This window comes from Lactuca sativa, chromosome 7 (assembly GCF_002870075.4).
Source record: "Lactuca sativa cultivar Salinas chromosome 7, Lsat_Salinas_v11, whole genome shotgun sequence".
Taxonomy (NCBI): Eukaryota; Viridiplantae; Streptophyta; class Magnoliopsida; order Asterales; family Asteraceae; genus Lactuca; species Lactuca sativa.
In genome coordinates, this window is record NC_056629.2 from 41,623,292 (window position 1) to 41,649,309 (window position 26,018).

At 33.3% G+C, this 26,018-nt stretch overlaps 4 protein-coding genes across 4 annotated transcripts; 3 read left to right on the forward strand and 1 right to left on the reverse strand.

Annotated features, from left to right (window-relative positions):
• Positions 1–866: 866 nt before the first annotated feature.
• Positions 867–1,396, reverse strand: LOC111880760 (polyadenylate-binding protein 2). Its single transcript, XM_052765660.1, has 2 exons — positions 1,121–1,396; positions 867–1,009 (listed from the first exon to the last, which is right to left on the reverse strand). The coding sequence occupies exons 1-2, from the start codon at positions 1,368–1,370 to the stop codon at positions 867–869; spliced, it is 393 nt and encodes a 130-aa protein (XP_052621620.1). The 5' UTR covers positions 1,371–1,396.
• Positions 1,397–7,419: 6,023 nt separating this feature from the next.
• On the forward strand, positions 7,420–12,694 carry LOC111880627 (hydroxyproline O-galactosyltransferase GALT2). The gene is made up of 7 exons (XM_023877047.3): positions 7,420–8,754; positions 8,841–9,073; positions 10,076–10,366; positions 10,518–10,646; positions 11,153–11,326; positions 11,438–11,545; positions 12,255–12,694. Exons 1-7 carry the CDS (start codon positions 7,818–7,820, stop codon positions 12,459–12,461), a joined length of 2,079 nt encoding a protein of 692 aa, XP_023732815.1. The 5' UTR covers positions 7,420–7,817; the 3' UTR covers positions 12,462–12,694.
• Positions 12,695–18,671: 5,977 nt separating this feature from the next.
• LOC111880761 (uncharacterized) lies at positions 18,672–19,808 on the forward strand. Its single transcript, XM_023877176.1, has 2 exons — positions 18,672–19,349; positions 19,434–19,808. Exons 1-2 carry the CDS (start codon positions 18,672–18,674, stop codon positions 19,806–19,808), a joined length of 1,053 nt encoding a protein of 350 aa, XP_023732944.1.
• On the forward strand, positions 19,808–20,605 carry LOC111880762 (uncharacterized). The gene has a single exon (XM_023877177.1). It carries the CDS (start codon positions 19,808–19,810, stop codon positions 20,603–20,605), a length of 798 nt encoding a protein of 265 aa, XP_023732945.1.
• Positions 20,606–26,018: the final 5,413 nt, after the last annotated feature.

The window sequence follows — 26,018 nt, forward strand, 5'->3', positions numbered from 1 at the left end:
AGAATCATTTTTATAACACAAAACAAGAATATATACAAAAATTAAAAAAATATACCTAACCTTTTACACTACATTTTATAAGAATCTGTTATCATTTGTGAAGAATATACATAAAATTTATAAAATATAAAACATTCTTAAAGAATTTTTTATCATTCTAAAAGAATATGTTGTCAAATCTTTGCTTCGATTCCTCAATGACCATAGAAACGGAAAAACTAAAGTTGTATGGATTGTGATTTATCAACTGCCTCCTTTATACTCTGTTCAAATCTTTGCTTCAATTCCTGTTCCCTTTCGTATTTCTTCTGTGCTTTTCCAACATACCATTCTTTGTTATCAAATTTCTGACCATTAAGCCCTTCCACTGCTTTACCAATATCATCAGCATTCTCAAAATTAACAAATCCAAAGCATTTGGAGTTCCCTTCAGCATCCCTCATCACAACAGCACTTGTCACAGTTCCAAATTCACTAAATGTCCTGTTTAGATCATCATATGTTGTTGATTCGGATAGGTTTTTGACAAAGACATAAGTAAACTTTGTCTTGCGACAACTAGTTCTCTTTCTTGTTTGCGCAAAAAGGGTCCCACGTATACTTGTTTGTCGTTTAAAAGCATGTCCTTCAGTTTTTCAATGGCTTTTTGTGCAGATTCTTCAGCATCGTATTGAACAAAACCATACCCCTTTGATTGGCCACTTGAATCTGTCGCAATCCTGCAGGAGAGAATATTGCCAAATGTAGAGAATGTGCCGTGTAAGGCCTTTTGATTTGTCTTATCAAGAATCTGTTTTTGTTTAGATTGTTCATACAAGTCAGTAGGTAAAGAAGACTATAAGAAAGTGGAAACAGTGATTAATAGATTAAGGTTTTTCTGCTTTGAATACCTTGATAAATATGTTTCCAGAGCCACTTTTGCGTACGCTTGGGTCTCGATGAGAATACATTATTCTGATCGCCTTCCCATTCAAAGGTGTGAAGTTCAGTACCTCCATTGCCCTTGCAGCTGTCATCAACATAACAAGAGGAGTAAGAACTAATGCTTTCAATAGTGTTGACATCATAAGGAATTGTAATATCTAACTATGAGAAGGTGAATTTGTTAAACAACACTAACCATCTTGAGGATTCGCATAGTTGACATAGCCATAACCAAGCGATCGTCGAGTCGACAAGTCCCTGCAAACTCGAACAGAAACCACTTGACCTAACCAGTTAAACAGATCATACAGCTGTGAATCCATCACATTCCACTCCAGATCCCCAACATACAATGAAGTCGGCACAAACTGCTGAGCACCAGCAGGAGCAGCACCACCAACACCAACACTCACCGCCTGAGGTTGAACTTGAACCTGAGCCGCCATCTCAAAACCCTAGAAATATTTACCTTTTCCCCAAATTTTCTAATTTTTTGGCTTTGTTAACTTCCCTCTCCCTTTATTGATATGAATCCAAACCTAGATAGATAAATAGCCTGCAAATCAGAAAGCCTTTCCAACTCCGAACAAAGCAAACCACAGAAACCCTAGAAACTCCCAACTCTTTTTGTTGTTTTTTTAAAATAAGATAGATAGAGAGATAGGAGAGGGAACGATATTAATATAAGGATAGATAAGTCGGAGATCCGGCGGAGGAGAGAGAGGATGTAATTATATAGTATATGCGAGTCTATGTAAATAAGATGTACCATAAGATCACAACATTTTATTCTTTTAATCTAGTGGTTAAAATTTTGTCATACATTCACACAATAATTATGGATTATATATGAACCTAACCCTCTCTCTCTCTCACTCTCTCACTCTCTCTCTCTCTCTCTATATATATATATATATATATATATATATATATATATATATATATAATAACATTGTGAGATTGGAATCCCTATGTATTCACTAGGTTGGAAAACCTGACTCATGCAGTTTCTTTGTATCACAGGTACGAATATGAAGATACTGATAGATAATGTAATCATTTGCTGAGAGATTAAAGGAGTTCGTAGGCTGATTTAATATTGATGTGAGACTTGTTTATGCTTATGTTTTGTATCGGTTATGACATCCCAATTTTTTAATAAATCAATGAAAAACATTTTCTTTGGAAAATACTTTTTATGGGACAAATTCCGCATCTATAAAGGTTACTCTAATTTAAAATAAGCATAAAAAGTTTTAAAATGGCCGTAAATTTTGGGATGTCACAGTTTGCTCTCATTTTACACACATATTTGTTGTATTCTCTCTCATTTTCTTCGTAAACGATAGATAGGGTTTCAGTTTGTTATCCTTTGTTTCACTCAGTTCTTTATCATCTTGTGAGTAGATTTAGTTTGAGCATAGAATAGGTTGATGTAGTGAGTTTTTTTGTTGTAAGTTCTTGCAAACAATCAAGTTCTTATGCCTAATAAAGGAACTAGTATTATTAGGATGTGTTTTTGTATTTTCTAAGAGTGTACATGTAACACCCCATTTATTTGATAAATAAATTAATTAATTAATGAATGTATGGTGGCCCTAAAATCAGTAATTATAGAGCAAAGTGTAAGTTTTGGATTGATTTCATAAAGATTTTTAGAAGACAAGAGGTGTTTGGTATCGTTTGGACCTAATATGAAAGGATTTATGGAAGCATGGCTAAAGAGTAAAATTTGGACCTAAGTTGAAAAGGTTTTGTAGAGGGAGGGGATGCATGGTAATTATTGGGACTTAAGTTGAATGGTTTTTGGATGGCTAGGGTTAAAAAGGTAAATTTCGAACTCACTTTGAAAGAAAAAGGGAAGGGAGTAACCAGAAATGGCATTATGGAGAGTAGTTTGTAGGGCATCGAATATATATGCATCATCCGTCCAAACCCTAACCCTAACCCATGTTACAGCCGCCACCCACCCTTATGCCTCCCGCTCCCTTCCAACCGCCGCAACCTCCTAGCCACCGTGAAGTCGAAAACCACTGAAGCCAGCCGCCGAAACATATCCTTTCTACTTCGGAAAGAGAGCACGACAGTTAGAGGATTAGTGGCTGTTGTGAACCACTGAAACTTAGCCGCCATTGTCGCCACATCTCCACGATTTTCATTCTCATTCTTTCTGTCACCACCCGTAGCCGCCGAGACATCGTCGATACTTGACTCTCCAGCCGTCGGATACCGTATTATATCGCTCTATCACCACCACCACTTCAACAGAGGTTCCACTGCCATCTTTTGCCGCTGTTGCGCTCGGTTGGGAATCAAAAGAACCACCACCACCACCGTGAGGTGGTGGCTGTCATTGCAATTTGTTGTTGTCGCCGCTGTGAGCCACCAGGTCGGTGGTTGGAGTGCATCTCGCAAATCTGTAGTGTGCGTGTGTGTGTGTGTGTGTTTATCTATTTATGTGTTTTGTCTAGCCGGAAAACCAAGGAAGCCACCACCACCACCGTGAGGTGGTGGCTGCCACCATGTATCACTGTTGGCCACCACAAGGGTGGATGTATGTGTGTGTTTAGCTTAGGTTAATGTGTGAGTTATTTGGGATTTCAGATTGTAAAACTGTAATAGTGTCGGAATAATGAAAAAAAACTTAAAACCACCATCGTTAGGTGGTGACTGCCGCCACCGGCCGCCGTGTTGGGTGGCGGTGTGCTTTGCATGTGTTTGGATTACTTTTGGGATGCTTGGACTCGATTGGACTAGAACCCTAACCACCACCGCGAGGTGGTGACTACCGTTGTGAGCCACTGTTGACCACTACTACCCGAGGTGGTAGTGGGTGGTGCCCGACTAGCGAAACCCTAATGGGCCTAGTGAAACCCTAATGGGACTAATGAAACCCTAATGGATCTAAAAGATTTAGTTTTTGGGCCTATTGGGTTGGGATTGGGTTGGAAACCCTAATTAGGGTTTAGAAAACCCTAATTTTGGATATATGGGCCTTAGACTTATCAGGACTCACGTTTGGGCCATTGGAATGGAATTGTGAATTACACCCAATCATACCATATGATTTATCTAGTATAGTGATGAACTTAATGGATTGAGTCCTTAATGGGTTAAGTGAGAAACACTTAACCCTAATCGTCATTTCATGTGAAAACCCTAATTGTGTTGGGTTTAGAGTTGGGCCTTTCAGTTAGGCCTATATGTCTGGACTCTGGATGGGCCAACTATTAACAAGTAAATGGACTTGAACACTTGGATTGGGCTTAAGGATACGACCCATTGGAAAGGTTTGGGCCCAATTTGGAAAATTGGGCCATAGATGGGCCATATTTTGGGCCTTGATGGTTATGAGATATTGGACCATCAGAATGTCAAGTGTTAGACCAAGAATAAATGGTTGGGCCTTAGGGTAAGACCATGTAAGGGTTTGGGCCCAATTTGGAAAATTAAGACATAGTTGGGTCTTGGTTCATTATTAGACTTTTGGGTTGGGCCTTGGGCTTGAATCAAGCTAAGATAGGGGTAAAGTAGTCTTTTACCCCAAGCATGGACTTATGGTTATGTGTTGGAACCCAATTATTAATTGGGTGTTATTTTGATGTTGACAGATTCAGGAATCTGTCATCCAACAGCTAGGGTTTTGTCAGCGGGACTTCAGCAGTGTGAGGTGAGTCCTCTTCCAGTAGGAATGGATCTAAGGCACCAAGGTCGGCCCGTTTAGTTAGTAGTAATTCTGGACTACGGTCCAATGCCGAGTGTGGCCTGGTGCATGTATATATGCTTTTCGGATTTCAATCTGATGCCAGGTTAAGCCCGAGTAATGTTTGTATGCTTGATTTCTTTGTAATTCTTGCATGTGTCTGTTGTATGTTTTCGGACTTCGGTCCGATGCCGGGCGGGGCCCGAGGAATGTTTATATGTTTATGTTATGTGTTTATGTTTATATGTATATGTCGATATGCTTATGTATATCGAGCTTTGCTCGATGCCGGGCGGGGCCCGATGTAGTGGGCTAGGCCCAAGTTATGTTTAGGTTACGTGTATGTTATATGCTTGATGATATGTTATATGTATACCGGACTTTGGTCCGATGCCTGATGTGGTAGGATGCCAGGCGGGGCCTTATGCCGGGTGGGGCCGATGTCGGGCGGGGTCCGATGTAGCGAGCGAGGCCCAATGTGATGTTTATATGTTTATTATTATGTGGTTATGTTTATGTAATTGTTGATTGATCATGTGTATACTAAGCTTTGCTCGATGTCGGGCGGGGCCCACGATGTGTTTGTGTGACATTTGTATGGTATGTGGTAGAATCGGGAGACTCACTAAGCTTCGTGCTTACAGTTTTCAGTTTTGGTTTCAGGTACCTTAGTTTTTAAAAGAGGAGTTCGGGATGATTGCAGTGCACACGCCATTTGTTTAGCCTGGGATGTTATACTCTGATATATTTTGACAGATGTTATGATATTTTGAGATGCATAGTTTATGACTTTTATACGATGGATGATATTTATGATTCTTATTAATGAAACTAAACGAAATTTTTAGGCTGTATTTTTGGGGATGTTTCAGTACAAAAGGGTAAGCGTAGAGAAGTGTGTTATGTTAAACTGAAAATTTTCCATATAGGAGGTATTTATATTGTTATTGAGGACACATGTGCTCATTTCAAACAGTCTAAAAAGTTTGTTTGTATACTAGGATTTTTTTATCGTTTGTCTAATGTGCTCATCCTAGTAGATGGATAGAGCACGATATAATGTTGGCTCTATATTTCTTAGGGATGTGCATGGGTCGGTTTTGGACCCAAACCCAACCCAACCCATAAATTGTCGGTTTCTAGTTTTTAGAACCCAATATGGTTGGTTTCTGGTTGGTTCGGTTTCTTGGGTTTTGGAGTCGGTTTTGGCGGTTTTCCGATTTCTTGGGTTCAACCCACATACTCATACATTTTTAAATAATTTGATTAATTGCACAAGATTTCAGCATAATGTAGATTTCACTCTTTCAACATCATTTGACAGCATAATGTAGATTTCAGCAACATTTCACTGCAAAAACGAACATAAACACAAAATCAGTAAGATTTTATAAAAAAAACAAGATTTCAGGAAGAATTCACAATAGTGACGATCATAAACAAGAAATCAACACAAAAATACCATTTCCTCAAGATTTTACACCAAGAGAAAAAAACAACATTACAGCAAGATTTCACAAGAATTACGAAGCAAATGTCATGGGTTGGTTTCACAGCAAAAACAAAGCGAAGGAAACATAAACATAAACATGAAATCAGAGAAAACGAAGCACATTAAACACACACAAAAAAACAAAGAACCACGAAAGTGTGCGAGGATGTGTGTGGGTCTTGTGGGTTTGTAGGTTGAGAGGCGTCGCACATTACAATAATAGACAACGAACCAGATTCAGAGGCGTCGTAGGTCTTGTGGGTGGCACGAGAGGTTTGGGACTTTGGGGGTGCGTCGACTACCGTCGAAGGTTTGTGAGGTTGCCGACTACGAGGGTTCTTCTGGTTGAGAGAAATCGATGTGGGAGGCGAGTTCCAGAGTGAATTGAGAAGAGAGAACGACGGAAGGGGTGTTTATATATATATATATATATATATATATATATATATATATATATATATATATATATATATATATATATATATATATATATATATATATATGGTTAGGTTATTTTGTTTTCACTATCTATTGTGTGCATGTATGATTGATTATGGACCAATCATTTTAGTTATTTTAAGAAAGTAATTAATGCATATTAAATGTTGAAGATATAATGGATATTAATTACATCTTCAACATTTAATATGCATTAATTACTTTCTTAAAATAACTAAAATGATTGGTCCAGAATTAATCATACATGTACACAATAGATAGTGAAAACATTTGAACCTAAGTCTATATATAGGGTTAAGTTATTTTGTTTTCACTATCTATTGTGTGCATGTATGATTGATTATGGACCAATCATTTTAGTTATTTTAAGAAAGTAATTAATGCATATTACATGTTGAAGATGTAATTAATATCCATTATATGGGTCCGTTTCTCGGTTTGACTGGGTCGGTTTCTGGGTAAAAACCGAAACCGAAATCGATTTTTCGGTTTTAAGAATTTCAAACCCTATCTGTCGGTTTTGTTTTGGTTTCGGTTTTGTCCGTTTTGATCGGTTTCTTGGTTCGGATTTGCTCACCCCTAATATTCCTCTATCATCGATGTAAGCATTAGTTGTTTGACCCTTTTGACACCCGATCATGTTTTGAGTTCGATCATTTGTCTTATTTGTGGTGCTTGGGTCCATCCATTTATTGAGTGTGATTTTGGGTCCAAACTCCCCTTCGACGTCTCATTGTTTTTACTAAACATTAAATAGTTACAACATATGTTATATTGATTAATAAAATTTCTTCGCAGTTTGTAGGGTATTAGGCAAATTGTAACATTTAACGGAGGCATAAAAACCATATTTTCCTTTTGGTTAGACAAGATTGCTCCACCTGACCTTTATAATATATGATCATGCCATGTCTGCTCATTACATTCATCCACACCTTTTGTCACGTTTATTTCCCATCTTAGGTCTTTAAATCTTTTCGATCCCTCTCAAAACTTCCGTTTCTGCAAATTGCCGCTGATTTCCTGAGTATCTTCGCATTCGATCGAAGGCAAATCCCCCTACTACAGGCGAAGATTAAAACTGCATCTTCGGAAAATTAGGGTACGCAGGATTCTGTTTCTCTTACGCCCTTTTATTTATCGATTTCAACTTGTGTTTGGATCAACTGAAGTTATGAGACGAGATTGCTTTAGTTTGTAGAATTAAGGCCCAATGTGTCCGATTTGGTTATCTAATAAATGAAAATGAAGAGGTCGAGGAGTGAAGTTTTTGGTTTGAGGAGGGTAAAACTGCCACATATTTTGTTTGTTATAGCGGCATTGTATTTGATCCTTGTTTGCTTCAAGTTCTCTGCTTATTTCGAGACGTCGACCACTACTGAGGATGAAGCAGTACGGAGAGATCAGTTAGAAGTCAGTAAGCCATCGTTAGGATCTGCATACGAGGATGGAAATAGCGAGGCGTTAGAAAATGATAACAGATTTGAAAAAGTGAAAGAAGAGAAGAAGTTAGACGAGGAACCTGATGATAACTTTAGGGAAAGGTTAGAAAATGGTAGCAGAATTGAAAGAGTGAGTCAAAAAGAGAACGATGATAGTTTTCCACCTATTGATCTTCGATATGGGAGATTAACTGGTGATATTTTGAGGCGAAGGCAAAGGACTCGGGATATGACTGGATTGGAGAAAATGGCAGATGAAGCTTGGAGTTTAGGTTTGAAGGCATGGGAAGAGGTTCATAAGTACAATGAGAAGGACAATGATTTAACTTCCATACTTGAAGGAAAGCAAGAGCATTGTCCTCCATGGGTATCAATGAGTAGTGAAGAACTAACTAAAGGAGACCAAATCACATTCCTTCCCTGTGGTCTTGCTGCAGGATCATCAATTACAGTGGTGGGAACCCCTCATCATGCTCATAATGAGTATGTTCCACAGCTTGCAAAAATAAAAGCAGGTGATCCCATGGTTTTGGTTTCCCAGTTTAAGGTTGAGTTGCAAGGGCTAAAGTCTGTAGTTGCAGAAGATCCACCTAAAATCTTGCATCTAAATCCTCGATTGAGAGGTGATTGGAGTCAACAACCTGTCATTGAACATAACACGTGTTACAGGATGCAATGGGGGACAGCTCAGAGGTGTGATGGTTTACCATCAAAAGGCGATGATGATATGCTTGGTAAGTTTTTCATATAAATATTGTTAACATCACAAGAGTTTCTTTTCATTCGTTTTGGTATTCAATCAATGTATTATCTTTGTCAGTTGATGGATTTCAAAGATGTGAAAAATGGTTGCGTAATGATGTTGTTGATTCAAAAGAATCAAGAACAACAACATGGTTCAAGAGATTCATAGGACGTGCACAAAAACCAGAAGTGACATGGCCATTTCCTTTTGTGGAGGGTAAACTGTTTGTTTTGACCATTCGTGCTGGAGTTGATGGATACCATATAAATGTTGGAGGAAGACACGTGACTTCATTCCCATATCGTACAGTATGTTACTCTAAAGCCCTTTACATTTTTTTTTTCTCAGTTAATGATATAAGATGTGTAAAAAAGATGTGAGAAAATGACAGCAACTTGGAGAAACAGAAGGATATGGAATAATTGAGGATAAATCTGTAAAAAGTTGGGACTTAATGGGGAAAGCCTCATTTCCCTGAACTTCTCTATTAAGTCGTGCTTTAAGTATCAAGTAAAAAGAAACAACACCTGAGTTCCTAATGTTGCCTATTGAAGTTTATCTAGAACTTTACATTCATTGATGATCATTGCTTCATATTTCATATAATGAATACCAACCAAAATGTTTGAGAAGTGGTATTAATTTGAACAGTTTAAAAATTACCATTTTTATTTATTTTTATACATATTAAATGACCAAAAAAGAAGGGTAAAAGGGTAAATTTGTATGCACGTCATTGGTATGAAGAAACGAAAACTAGACTGTTATCCATATTGTTTTTTTAGGGTTAGAGTAAATTACACGAATGGTCCCTATGGTTTGGAGTAATTTGCACGTTTGGTCCCTAACTTATTTTTTTAACTCGGAAGGTCCCTACTGTTGGTTTTTGTTGCGCGCTTCGTCCCTGTCTTACCTAAAAAGACTATTTTGCCCTTGAATAAATTAAAAAATCAAGGGCAAAATAGTCTTTTTAGGTAAGATAGGGACCAAGCACACAACAAAAACCAATAGTAGGGACCTTCCGAGTTAAAAAAATAAGCTAGGGACGAAACATGCAAATTACCCCAAACCATAGGGACCATTCATGTAATTTACTCTTAGGGTTAAAACATGGGTAAAAGTGTAAGTTGCCTTAAAGTAAGTTCTTATCACTTTCAAATAATTCAGTAGGAAACAACTTACCAAATTATTGTTATAATCACTTTCAAATAATTTAGTAGAATGCTATATATAACTGGATAGATTTTTCAAAGTATAATAATAATTATTTTAACATAAATGATTCTTTACTTTTGGTGTTTTTCCAACAGGGGTATACACTTGAGGATGCAACAGGATTAGCAATTAAAGGTGATGTAGATGTTCATTCAGTTTTTGCCACATCACTTCCAGCCTCTCATCCAAGCTTCTCACCTCAAAGGGTAATAGAAATGTCAGAAAAATGGAAAGCTAAACCTTTGCCAGCTCATCCTATCCGAGTTTTTATCGGGATTTTATCAGCTACAAATCACTTTGCTGAGCGTATGGCTATTAGAAAAACATGGATGCAAGCTTCAGCCATCAAATCCTCAGATGTTGTTGTTCGCTTTTTTGTTGCATTGGTAAAGAGGGCATTCTTGTCTTTTCAAATGGTTTTGTAATTTATTTATCTGTTTGCTTCTTCCACCGTATCTTTTAATTTAATTGTAGGTTTATTTTATTTTTATATTTGTTTCTCATAGCAATTTTTTTTCTTTTTAATAAAAAATGCAGAGTCCAAGAAGGGAGCAAAATGCAGTTTTGAAAAAGGAAGCTGCTTATTTTGGAGATGTTGTTGTATTAACATTTATGGATCACTATGAGCTTGTGGTGCTCAAAACTATTGCCATTTGTGAATATGCGGTTATTACAATTCTACCCTTTTCCTATACTTTCTATGTGAAAATTTTAACAAAATATGCCAATAACACCTCCTCTTGCAAAAAATATTTTCATAATATATCCCTATCTTTTCTTTTGTGCCAATAACACCCCCTCTTCCAAAAACATGTTCCCTAATAACCTTCCCTGAAATATATTCCTATCTTTGCTTTTGTGCTTACTTGAAAAAATATATTCACTAATGACCCTCTTTGAAATACACCCCTATCTTTGCTTTTGTGGCAATAACACCCCCTCTTCCAAAAATATTTTCATGACTTTACTTTTGTGCCAATAACACACCCTTTTACAAACCTATGTTCGCCAATGGCCCTCATTGAAATACATCCCTATCTTTGCTTTTATGCCAATAATACCCCTCCTTCCAAAAATATGCTCAAGATTAGGCATATTTTCTTAAAATTTTCTTTTCTGAATTGGCTTCTTATTTACTATGATTCAATAATAAAATACCATTTGAAATGTAGGTTCAAAATCTAAGTGCATCATACGTAATGAAATGTGATGATGACACTTTCACAAGGGTGGATATAATCTTAAAAGAACTCGACCGGGTCCCACGTGAACAGTCTCTTTATATGGGCAATTTGAATCTCTTTCATCGCCCTCTCAGACATGGCAAGTGGGCAGTTAGTTTTGAGGTATCACAACTTTTCATTCTTAATTAATTCATAAACAATATTTATTTAACTTTTTTTATTTTTTTGTAGAAAACAAACCTATGTTCATAAATCAACATTTAATATTTGCAGGAATGGCCTGAAGCAGTTTATCCACCTTATGCAAATGGACCAGGATACATAATTTCCAGTGACATAGCCAATTTCATTGTCTCTCAACACACCAAAAGAAAACTCAGGGTCCTCAATTACATTTCCCTTTTTGTTTTTATAAAATATAAATTCTCTTTATATTTTATTTTTATAAAATATAAATCCTCTTTATTTTTCACACAAAACAACAAAATTTAATAAATAACCAATGCTAATATTTAGCAAGACAAATATTTTCAACTTTTTGTCACACCCAAAAACCTTGGAAACTTACCCGCTCTCTCTCTCTCTCTCTCTCTCTCTCTATCTCTCATCTATGCAAAAAGACATAAATACCCTTCTCTTTCCAATCATAAAAAATAGTCCCACGTCCCATCCTGACATGACAAGACAAGACAGAACAAATTGACCTTGGACTGTGTTTTGCAATTTGCATGCATTGGATCGGGACAAATTTTGCAAAAATGATCAAAAGACATAAATGCCCTCCTCTTCCCCATCATAAAAAATAGACAGTCTTATCCTGTCAAGACCTGACAAGACATGACAAAACAGAATAAATTGACGTAATGTACGGTGTTTTGCATGCATTGGATTGGGACAAAATTTGCAAAAATGGTCAAAAGACATAAATGCCCTCCTTTTCCCCGTCATAAAAAAAAGTCGGTCCCATCCTATCAGGACCTGACAAGACAAAACAAATGGACCTTGTATTGTGGACAGACTTTGCAATTTTTTGTAGCAACTAAAAAGGTAAAAAGATGTAAATGGCCTTGTATTTGTATTGGTTTGGCAGATATTTAAAATGGAAGACGTGAGCATGGGAATGTGGGTGGAGCAGTTCAATAGTAGCAAGAGTCGGGTTCAATACTCGCACCATGGGAAGTTTTGTCAGTATGGATGTATGGATAACTACTACACAGCACATTATCAGTCCCCTAGACAAATGGTGTGTTTATGGGATAATTTGGCAAATGGAAGACCTAGATGCTGCAACTTTTAGATCATTTTCAGTTTTGGTTCATGTGGGCCATGATTTTGCTTATGTAATGTGGTGATGAAGATGAAACCATGTTATGTTTGTTATATGATTATTTGTGGGCAATATAGGTTTTTAGGATCCTTGAGATTCAGATTTGTAGTAATTCACAATTTGTACGATTAATTTGTATAGAACCAATCATGTCCTTTTTTTTTGTACCAAACACTAATCAATTTTATTTCGTGTTTCTTTTTTTTTTCCTTAAAATCCACCTACTAACTACGCTAATTTTTCCAGTTTGGTGACTACCATTTTAACATAAACGATCTCAAAAGTTAAAGTGGACTTGTTTTTATTGGGTAAAAGATAGGAACCAAATTTATAATGTCGTGTTTGTGGAATACTCATTATAAACGGATGTGATTAAAACATTGATGGTTGAATCAACTTTGACCTTTTAAAATCATAGATGCAAACCACAAGGATTGAGAAGAAAACATAGTAAGTTGGAAAAGAAATAAAATCACAAATGAGCTAAATATGATTGTTGTGATTTTTCGCTAATTTTAGCTTAATGGATGAAGTTCTAATGCTCCATGAGACTTTATGTGATCCATAATACTCTGCTTTGAGTTAATTGGACAATTTTTTTTAGCTCAATTTCATGTTGAATATGTATGGGATTTGAGCAGAATTGGTGAAATTTCTAGGATAAAGAAAACTAAAGATTTGATTAGAGAATAAAGATTAAAGTAGGGAGATTGTATCTTAGGTAAGATCTTACAATTATAATCGCAATTCTAAGTTCATAAATCTTACTTTAGAATCGGTCATACTATGAGTTGTTAAAAAAAAATCAATAATACTATAATTTAGATCGTTTTTTGGTTGTAGCCTTGTAGGACGGTATCTTAGAAATCATGGTAAAACTTAAAAAAAATAACAATTTTTATTTAGAAAATACCATGTAGATGTTGATTTGTAATGCCAAGTCATTATTTTAAATACGTGACATGTTAAAAAAAATAGTTTACTCAAATTTGTAACCCGTTTGTAAGTAACTTTCAACTATAATATATATATTTTAAAGTATCTTATCTTATAATGGAACAAGACATTTTATTACATAGCATGAAATTTTATCAAAAGTGTGCTACCAGCTACCTTTTCTATTAATTTTTTTCTCAGTTTTTAGTCTATGACTAATTATTTTAAAATCTACTTTTAAATTAGTCCTATAAACTTATGACATGAACATTTGGTAAATAAAAAATGAACCTTAAAATGATTTAAGATAAAAATACAAAAAATAAATATGAAAAAAAATACATTTATAATCTTGAAATACTAATTGTAAAATTATAAATTGTAAACTGAAAAGTGCATAAATGCCCAATTTCATTTTCGTTTACAAATATGAGACAAGTATTTTATTTATTTATTTATTTAAATCTTTTTGTTTGTATAACTTTAACACGCTTTCAATGTATTTTACAAATATGATACAGTTATTTATTTATTTATTTATTTATTTATTTTATTTATTTTTTAAATCTTCAACTTTTTTTTGTTTATTTTTTTGTTTTTATTTTTTTTGCTAAAAATAAGTTTTTAAAAAAAAAAATTCATTTCGCAACTTATTTTCAAATAATTTTTTACAATTTTCCCCAAATCTTTTTTATAACTTTTTATGGCTTTTTTTCTTAATTGAACAATATCTTTTACATCTTTTTTTTATGAATTAGTTTTTTTTGAAATTTTACATTTTTTTTTTAAAAATTTTTGCATGGTTTTACAAACGTTATCTTTTCTTTTTACAAAATAACACACTATTTGATTTTAAAAAAATAACTTTTGTATGGTTTCTTATACATGTTCTTTTACGAACTACCATACCATCTAACCTAAAAAAATTGCATCAAAAGTTTACGCAGCAACGTGCAAATGATTTAACCTTAGTTTATATAATTTACAACATGATAAGTAATAAAATTTTTGTCAACTATTTATATGTATCATGACACTTCTAAACTAGAAGAAGACATCATCGGCTTAACCAAAATGTTGTCTTCCCTTTTTATATGGAAAATTACTCAGGAGGATAACAAACACCATATACCATCAAACTAGAAGACATCATCGGTTTATCGAAAACGTGTGTTTTACATCTTTTTTTACAACATTTTTTTGACAGATATGTTTTTACCCAAAAAAAATATGTATTGAATTAATTCTTTTACAATTTTTATATCTTCATTTTTATACATGGTTTTTAAGAGTTTGCCGTTTTTACCTTTTTGCTTTTATGCGTGTTCTTTTAAAATAATTTCTAATTTTACATTTTAGGCTTCTGTTACAAAATGATTTTTTATTATTTTTCATATTCATTTTAATATATGTTGGACTGTATTTCTTAAATTAACACAGGTACCCATTGCAACGTAAGTAAGTGCGAACCTTACTTATGAACAAACAACATACGATAATAAACATTTAATATCTACGCTGTCAGTAAAGTTCAACAAAATATCTCTTTCAAACAATTAAAGTTGTTGATTTGTGGTTCCATGGAGCTTTTTAGGAAAGGAGTGGGTTTTCAGGTGGCCCCCATCTATCAATTATTTTTCTTTAAAATCTAATTTTTTATGTTATGCAATACTTAATTAAGGGATTTTGATTCTTTGATTATCATGTAACGTTTTAGACACTATAATAATCATATAGATGCTGTCTTAATTTATTATATATCGATCGGACTACCAGGTTGTACTTTGTAATACGTTTTAGACACGATGATAATGAAACTTAATGTGTTAGTTTTTATCTAATTCGAATGCAAATAACAATAATAATTTAGCAAAAAATATGTCATTTTTTAATTTATCCACACAAAAATCTAAATAGTATTTTTATTACATAGTCATGTTAAATAAAGACAAAAGATTGGTCCCTAAGTATTGAATAGGCCCCTCTTTCGGTTGTAAAATACCACCAAACATCCGGTACATGTCGGCAAGGAGTTAGGCCATGTTATACACGTAGCCAATCTCTTCATTCCTATCATTGTTTTTCTTTCTTTCTTTCATTTTTTATAGCGACCAAATAGTATTAACACAGAAAAAAAAAAAAAAAAAAAAACCAACAACAACTTCAGTGAACACCTTATGCCGCACTAAAAAAAAATGAAAAACATACATCAGCTAGACCAATCAATCTTATATAAGTTAGATCTATTATTTATTCAATTGAAAGCGTAAATACTAATATTATCCTTATCCTTAATACACATAATTTCTCATCTTTTGTTCCTGAAAACAATGACATCCATAAGGTGGAGTACATTAGAGACACCTTCAGTTTTTGCATCTTTGTTTTTTCTTCGGTACTAGAATTCAACATATACAGAAATTCAGAGCAAGGCGAAGGTTTATTATGAAGAATGTAAGACCATCCTACTGGCCACTTTCACATTTCCGAGTCAACATAACATATGCAGGAGAAAAACATGATCCATACTCTCATACGTTGACCGACAAAAGGGATATAAACTTGAGGACAACACAATCCCACGTTTAATTAAGTTTGGAAAAGTGAGAATTTTGTTTTTAAGCATACACTACACGCAAGAATTAATCTATAAAGGAATCCATTTTACCCAAATTGTTTATGTGAAATTCCACTGGGAATTTTTGAAAGCTAGCTCCAATAATGTAGAATCCTCTGACGCGTCACACCCAAACCCTAAGAAAACCTAGGATCGGAAATTAGGGAGAGATGAGGAAGAGTAATTTCGAAATTCGCTATGAATTATCTAGTGTTTTCCAAGCCTTCTATAGATCCTTATTTATAGTTATAGGGAATCCTTATTTGAATATTATAATAATAATAATATTGTAATCTGATTTAAATCATTAACCATATCAGCAAATAGAGGCTTCCATAAACCCTAATAAGGGCTTCTAGAAGTGTCTATCATAAGGAGGTTGTAGAATGTCTTCCTTGTTCAACTATTGAACAATTACAATCTAACCCTTATGCCTTTAATTACTTCTAATTAATACAAAATCAATAATAAAATTAATTCTGAATAATTCTAATTATACCAAATATACCTTCAATAGAGAAGCAGCAAAGAGGCTTTAATCTAACACCAAATTGCACTAAAATGGGGAAAAAGGAGCATCATGCTCACAGTATTTTTTACAAGGAAAAAAAACAAAGAGTAAGAAAAAACTAACACAAACCAAGTCCTACAATGATTTATATACCACCACGTCAAGATCAATGAACCATGCTTTCTACAAAGTCAAAGGGATGGAGCATTACACTCCACCTCGACTCCATCAAGGAGTTAGTGGTTTTAGGACAAATACTAGTTCTTTGTGTGTGATTCACTGTATTATATAAACTATCATATATATTTTTATATACAACCCTTTTATATAAAAATTAACTATTATATAAATAAACTCTAACAAGTTTATATATATATATATATATATATATATATATATATATATATATATATATATATATATATATATATATATATAACTTATAAAATAATACTTTATGACATATTTATAAGTTGTTATTTCTCTAAAATAATATTATTCTCATAAATAATAATTTCTCAATTAGTTGTTAAAATGTTATTTTTATAAAATAATAATTTCCAATTAAATACACGTGTTGATTATACAGTGGCGGATGTGTGTGGTGTCCGGGGGGGGGGGGGGGGGGGGGGGGAGGGGTCCCGGGCTACTACTCTGCTTTGCTTCGGTCCGTTAGGGTAAAAAAAATCAATTAGGTGCACCGGCTTCAAATTCGTTCGGGTGACACTATATTTTCGAGAATTCGAGGCCCAAAAAATAAAAGTATAAAAAATGCTAGTCCAACAAAATAAAGAAAATTACACGAATGATCCCTATGGTTTAGGGTAATTTGCGCGTTTGGTCCTTAACTTATTTTTTTAACTCGGAAGGTCCTTATTGTTTGTTTTTGTTACGCGCTTGGTCTCTATCTTATCTAAAAAGACTATTTTGCCCTTTGTTTTTTAATTTATTTAAATAAACACACCTCCAACCCCACCCCCGTCACCTTACCTTACCTACCCCACCATTTTTTCCTATTTAAATAATAGTTTTTTTAGGTAAGACAGGGACCAAGTGTGTAACAAAAACAAACAGTAGGGATCAAGCGTGTAACAAAAACAAACAGTAGGGACCTTCCGAGTTAAAAAAATAAGTTAAGGACCAAATACGCAAATTACCCCAAACCATAAGGACCATTTGTGTAGTTTACACTTAAGTTTTTAACCCAATTTAGAATTAGCCCAATAGCCCAAATCTCTATTAGGCCCATCGACATTTTGAAGAAAAGAAATTGGAGAGCTGGACGCCTGGACGAACGAGACTACATAAAAGAAAAAAAAATGGCACATGTGAAGTGAAGGCTGTCGACGAAGAAAAAAGAAATCGAACATTCAGACTTGCTTCCTTCAATCGATTTCAACCATTCACGTGTTCAACCATTCGATTTTGCTTGGCTTGGCCTGGCACTCCTTTCAATCCTACAAATACAATGAAACAAGTAAGTATTGATAATTTTAGGTTTATGAAATTAGTCAAATTAGTTGCTTTTTGTTGAAATTTCTTATTGTCTAGGTGAAATTAGTAGTTGTTAACCTTGAAATTACCTGTTTACTTGAAATTAGTAGTTGTTATTTGTTAACCTTGAAATTACTTGGAATCTTGGATGACTTATTTGTTTGATATTGAATTGTTAGGATAAAATTGGGTCTTTTTTGGAAGAACAAGCATCAATAAATCAAGTGTTGGAGAATCCTCCAAAAGACCATGCTCCAATGATTTAAGTTTTAAAGAATCCTCTAAAAGACCATGTCCTTTTAATCAATCATTCCCTTCGGTTTCTAATATAAATCCACAACCTACAACTACTCCAATTGCAAATGTTGAATTGAAAGATCTTCCAAAAGACCAGGGTGTTAGACCAAAGATTACAACTTACCATCCAAATCAAAGAGATGAAATAAGGAGGGCATATTTGCTTCAAGGACCTTGTCAACCAAGGGGTTATATATTCCCTTCAAAGAAAATAGGTTCAAAAGAAAGACGTTTTGTTGTTAAATGGTTTGATGACTTTGATTGGTTAGAATATAACATAAAAGAGAACAAAGCATTTTGTTTATTTTGCTATGTATGTGGAGACATGGTGGGAAAACAACATGGGAAAGATGCATTTGTTTCACACGGTTTTGATAGTTGGAATAAAAGACAATCATTGAGAGATCATATGGGTGGTATTGATAGTTTTCATCACAAAGCAAAAGAAAATTGTGAATTTTTATTGAAAGAAAAACAATCTATTAGTGCAGCCTTCAAGAAGCAAACCAAGATTGAGGTGAGTAATTATAAACTTCATTTAGGTGCTTCAATTTGGTGTTGTAAATGTTTATTGAAAAATGGTTTACCATTTCGGGGTCATGATGAGTCGAGTGACTCTCTTAATAGAGGGCGTTTCTTGGAGTTATTATCTTTCTTGAGAGACCATAATGAAGGCATTCATAATGTTACCTTAAAAAATGCTCCTCAAAATAATCAAGTGACGTGCCCGAGGACTCAAAAGCAAATTGTTGAATACTTTTCAACAGAAATAGTTTTAGATATTTGCAAAGAAATTGGTAAAGATGTGTTTTCTTTATTGGTTGATGAATCTAGTGATGTATCAAAAAAAGAACAAATGGCCATAGTTTTGAGGTATGTCGACAACCGTGGAGTGGTGAAGGAAAGATTCATTGGAGTGGTGCACGTGAAGGATACATCCTCTTTGACTCTTAAAGGAGCCATAGATGACGTTTTTACCCGTAACAATTTGAGTATGTCTCAGGTAAATATAACATTTTTTTTCTTCCTTATTATGAATTTTAATTGAATATTATTCGCTTTAATGTTTAATATCTTTTTTTATCAGGTAAGAGGACAATGTTACGATGGGGCAAGCAATATGCGAGGTGCATTTAATGGTCTAAAAACTTTGATTTTACAAGATTATGATTCAACACATTATGTGCATTGCTTTGCACACCAACTTCAGTTAGTTATTGTGGGTGTAGCAAAGAAGCTTGATGGTGTTGATGATTTCTTTGAGCAACTTTATTTGGTGGTTAATGTGGTAGGTGGTTCATGTAAAAGACAAGACATGCTACGGAAAAGTCAAAGAGAAAGGGTGCAAATGTCAATTGGAAATGGTGAACTTGAAACTGGAAGAGGGTTAAACCAAGAGAGCTCGCTTATTCGAGTGGGAGATACAAGATGGGGTTCACATTTCAAAACATCACAAGTTTGATGAACTTATTTCCGGAGGTTCGTCATGTTCTTGCTTATGTCGAAGAGGAAGGATCCACTTTAAGTAACAGAAATCAAGCATTTGGTATCTTAAAATATTTCAAGACATTAGATTTCGTGTTTTACTTACATTTGATGTATGAAATTTTACACCTCACGAACATATTGTCAAAGCATCTTCAAAAAAAGGATCAAGATATTTTAGAAGCGACTTCTTTGGTTAGAGGGACAACGGACGCATTGAAGTCTTTAAGAGACATGGGGTTTGCTAAACTTTTATCGAAGGTATTCTCTTTTTATCAAAAACATGATATTAATATTGTGGAGATGACGGAAAATTATGTCACATCAAGAGGCCGTAAGACTAAAGTTATTGATCAATTTCATTTTGAAGTTGAAATTTTCAACACCGTCATGGATATGCAAATTATAGAATTCGGGGACCGATTTAGTGAACTTAGCACCCAATTACTAGAATACATTGGAGCTTTGAGTCCTTGTGATTCATTTGCTAAATTTGACAAAACAAAGTTGTTAAAGTTGAGTGAGTTATACACAAAATATTTTGATGATGCGGAGAGGATGCAACTTGATGGTGAACTTGAAATGTATTATCACGCTTTGCATGAAGATGACCGGTTCACTAATTTGCAAGGAATTTCTGACCTTTCTCGTTTGATGGTGGAAACGGGGAAACATCGGTCTTATCCTATGGTTTATAGTTTGTTGAAGTTGGTTTTGGTTTTACCCGTTGCAACCGCAACGGTCGAAAGATGTTTTTCAGCGATGCAGTTTTGAAGACGGATTTGCGTAACAAAATAGGTGATGATTTTTTTGAACGATGCCATGTTTTCTTATGTTGAAAAAGAAGCACTTATGAAAGTGAAGTTCGAAGATGTAATGGATCGGTTTCAAAAAATGTGTACCCGTAGATGTCAAATTTAGATATTAAGATGTAATGGATCGATTTGATGTACTAGTACTTTTAACTTTTTTATGTTATTATATTCGGACGAAAAAAAAATTGTGCCACTGCTGTGACAACTTTCTGCGTCCGCCACTGTGATTATATTTATTAATAATCAAATTACTCTAATAAATAATCAATAAATGGTAACTTGTTATAAGGAGTGACCCTATAGGATCATATGTCATTAGCAATAACATTTTATAATGACTCTTTGGCCGAAAGATATTTTAATCTCCGACTTGCACAAGACTCATCATAGATTGATATAGACAGTGGAGAACATTTAACAACATTTGAATGCCTCTAATAATACATGACGAAGAATTACATTCATCAACATCCAATTCCCAAAAGTTCAAAGCTAGAATTAATGTATAAGGTAAGTTTATCAGTTATACATTTGTTACAGACATTCTATTGAACATGAGTTGGATCGCAATCAATCATTGGGTGTTCAACTTTAGATACCACTTTGTAGATGTCTAACTCTCAACACATAAGAAGAACAAATCTCATATAGACTACATAAGCCTCTTGCGTAGTTTATACTACACTTGAAAACTGATGGGTTTTATAGGTTACATTAAACATATTTTTACATCAAAATTAACACATAATCTAATTATGGGCACAAACAACCTATGGGTCTATGTCTTTACACATTATAGCAATATACTATTGAAATTACTACAAACCTTATATAAAATCGAAAATCTCAAGTAGAGTTACATACCTTAGTTTTACAATTCTACATACCACTCTTTGACCCTCAATTAGTCTTCAGAAAACTAGCACCAAAATTATGGTTGCCTCTAATGGCTCATACCCAAACCCTAGAAACTAAATAATCGATTTAAAGAGAAGGGGGAGCCATAATTTCGGCCTAGGCTAAAAAAAGGGACAGATTGTCGAAAATATAGCCCTATGGGTCCTTTTATAGCTGTCAGATGTCAAAGGATAAACCCTAATCTGAATATTAAAATAATATATTTTAATCTTATTAAAATCAACTTCCTTATCTGCACTTGAAGGCTTCTAGAACCCCTTAGAGAAGCTTTCAAAACCATCCACGCAAGTAGGGTTCTAGAATCCCTCATTTTTTTCAACTTTTAAGCAATTACAACTTAACCCTTGTACCTCAAATTAATTCCAATTAACTTCCATTTAAATATGATTAGTTATAAATTAATTCAAATTAATTCCTAATTAATTTATCAATCATATAATAAATTAATAAATCATTTCCTCTCTCTTTTAATATCATTCCTAGCTATTTATGGATATGAGGGTAACCTAAAAAGGACTTTCTTTTATTCATAATAATATAACAATTTAGTTAAGACCTTAGACACCTTAATCCAACAAAAATGACATTTATACCTGTCCGGTTAAGGATTATCATTTTACCATATCAAAGCATAACACTACTTACATTTAAGTCCTACTATGTATCTCAGGTATGAAGGATACAAAGATAATACCTTTTAATCAAGCATCACTCATGATAGAGATCCATAACGAGATCTTGATGCGGGTCCGTTCAATATCAGTTCTCTGACAAGAACGTATGAATATTTGTTACAAACCACTGCCTACTTTCATCTAGTAAGAGTCAACCAATTCAATTCATATTAGTCTTACTTCATAATTGCTCCCATAATTATATCTGACTATAAACTTTTAGAATAATAAGATTATTCATGGATTAAACATGCTAATATAGAACACAAAAACTACTATTGTAAAGATCATATCCCAATATATCAAAAACAATAAATAATAGTTGTTGTCACAATGTTTCAATATCCAAATACTAAATCCAAATCAAATCCCATTTCTAGAATAACAAAGTATTATAGCTGAAGTGTGACCATTCATACATAGATTAAGAAAAGACTTTAACGATTTCGACTAAATTTAATTTGTGTGAATTCTATGAATACTAGCACCTCCATATTTGACTTTATTCTAAGTATAACTCAATATCTTGAAGAATGTGATTGGTATTCTAATGTGACATAGATTCTCCTATCTTGATTAAGTATACTCTTGAGGTCACAAAAGATTTCTATGTGATCCTTGAATGGTAGGAATCAATATAGTTTTTCAATAAACTCATTTATCTAATTATATTTGATTACAACTTCTAAAGTACTCATGTATTATGATTCTATAGTAGACTGTGCTATAATATTTTGCTTGGACCTCATTCCAACAAAACTTACTCTTCATTCCATAATAAAGTCTTAATCCAATTATAATTCATAATTATATTTATATGTTTTGAAGTTGGTATCTTATTTATCTCTTTACATAAAGATATTCTTCTAAACTGATTATCTTATATACAATATCTTAGTTTTCTTAACTACTCTTAGAATGTCCTTATAGTCATCCAGTGACTTATCCATGTATTCAATTGGTATCTTATGATATGCTCACAACATAATCATATACCTAGTCTTGTACATAATATTGCATAAATGATGAATTCATTTCCTAAGCAAATATAATATAAATAATTTTATCCATCTCAAACCTATGTGTTAGCTTCTTTTGAGACGTGCTCAAAATGGTGCTATGTTCTAATGCCAAGAGTCCTCCAAAGGAATCTTGTATCTTGATCTTTTCAAGATATTGTCAATATATGCAAAAGATTTAAAAACTTTAACATTCATCTTTATATATCTTTGTAGATTTAACATTCTAAGAATGTATCTTGTCTTTCCTAAGTCCTTCCTCTTAGAAACACTTTCCGAGTCAAGGTGAAACGAGCCTTGCATAGTCAGAATGTAGTATCTCATGATTAAGTATGTCTTGATCATACAATATTATGGATATCATTGTTACTTCCACTAGTTTTTAGTAAACATATGTGTTATCTTCGTTTTGATATAAAAGCACACCTTGTGTTTTCATATTAAAATGACGATTTCAACCTTGAGATGTTTGCTTTATATCTACAACTGGATCTAAAGGTTTACACATTTTATTAGGATAACTTGGATTAAGAAAACCTCTAGGCTAAGCTATTTAGTCATCTTCAAGTAGGTGTCTATTAAGAAAATCTTTTTTTTTCATGAAATCTATTTGCTATATCTTATAATCAGAATATGCAGCTATGGTAAATAATATCCTTCTTGATCTAATCGTAGCTACTTGTGAAAAGGTTTGATCATAGTCAATGACATGAGTATGATAAGGATCATAGTCAATGGCATGAGTATAAGAAAAATGTTTTACAACAAGTCTTGCTAAATTTGTATAGATCTACATGTATGTATTCTTTCTAAAAGAATTACTTACTCACTATAGCCTTGCTATATAGATAAAGATTAATCAAACTCATTCTTGATTATTATCCATGGATTACATATCATGTTCATGACTCAAAGTCATTATTCAAGTTCAAAATCTGATATAACATTTTGGTAGTTGATGAATTTTCCAGAAATCATCAACGAGTGATCTCATATTTCTCATATTACATATGATTTGTACCAAATATGCAAACAATTTATGTTTATGAATAGTTGTTATTCATATTCAACAATTCCTTGTTGAAACTAATGCCAATTGTTGCGACATTAGGCTATAGTTCTTGAGCCACTTCAAGTTGTATGTGTCTCCACATGCTTTGTCATTAGAAACTTGCTTTCTAATAACTAAATTCTCAGAGGAATAAGAAAACTTATTCTTGGTGGGTTTGAATAAATAATATAAGCAACTTTTTAGAGTATTCTACTAATATATAATTAGTATCTTTTTGGTTTATAAGCTTAAGTCTAACATAAGCTTCAAATCCTCAAAACATTGAGTAAGATAAGGATGGAGCCTTTCCATACTAGATCTTGCAAAGTATTTTATCTACTTATTAGTTGGTGTTTGTATTCAAAGTACAAGTGATGGTGATTAAAGCACAATCCCAAAAGTATAAAGGAAGATAAGTTCTACCGATTAGAAAATAAACCATATCTAGTAAGGTCTAGATCATCTTTTATTATCATTAAGGATTTATATGGTTCTACTGGTTTATATCTCAACATTATATTTGAAAACTTCAACAAGGATTTCACAGTTATGTTTTAACATGTAAAAATATAATTACAATGACTACAGTTATTAATAAAGTTGATTTGGTATCGTGTGATAAATACTTAACACTCATTAGAAAGAAAGTCATACATCGCAGTGTATAGTTCCTTAATAATTATTTTCTCTATAGTTTAATGAAAATATCATTAACAATCTTTTATATGTAGATAACATTCACATATGACAAATAAACTACATTATTTCCCTTCAAAAATCCATTTCTTGAAGTTGGAATATGTATATTTTATTTATATAATAAAGACAACAATGTCTTAGATAAATTTGAATCAAAACAAGTTTAAGTAAAAAATGTTTGCGTATAGAACTTGTTTATTTTAAAAAACATTGATATTAGGTTATAATTCTATTAAGAGATCTAATTCTCTAAAATAGAATTTTAATCATTATAGAATATGAAGGTGATCGTTATGAAAAACGAATTAAGTAAATAATCAAATTTTAATAAATTAACCGAGACATAAATTTAGACATGCTAAATTAAAACATACATTGTTCCAAAAAGAATAATGTTTTACATTACAAGTACTTTATGTTCTATGTAACGCCCATAAATAATTTCTGGTTAGACAGTTAAGATATAATAAGCGATGAAGATGACATTTTCATAGAAGGTTATTTAGGATAAATAACTTTAACCAAATTTATAGTATATGTGGCAAGAATTCTGTTCATATAAAGAACTCTGAAATCTGACTTCGTATGGAAAATTTATGCTACTTCGAAATTTTGCGATTAAACCGATACGACTATGTGTATCGTAAAAAGTGAAATATTGATAAAATACTTTTTCGCCTAAGTAATTTAAACAAAAATCACAGTAGTTGTAAAACCGAGAGCGTGCATATAAAGAACGCCTAAATCTAACTTCGTGAGACGAAGTTATGATTTTTCGAAGTTTTAACGCAGCTATGTTAGCACAGAAATCGAATTTTGGATAGGTTGATTTTTAGCCGAAACAATCTAAATGAGAATTGAAGATCTCTTTAATAGGAGTTTGGTGATATAAAGACAACCTAGAACGGACGTCAGACGAGAGAGTTATGAAATTTTAACAGACTTTAACAGTCTAAAACCGTTAAAAATATAACTTTAAAAATAAAATCAAAATTATTCGACGAAGTCTAA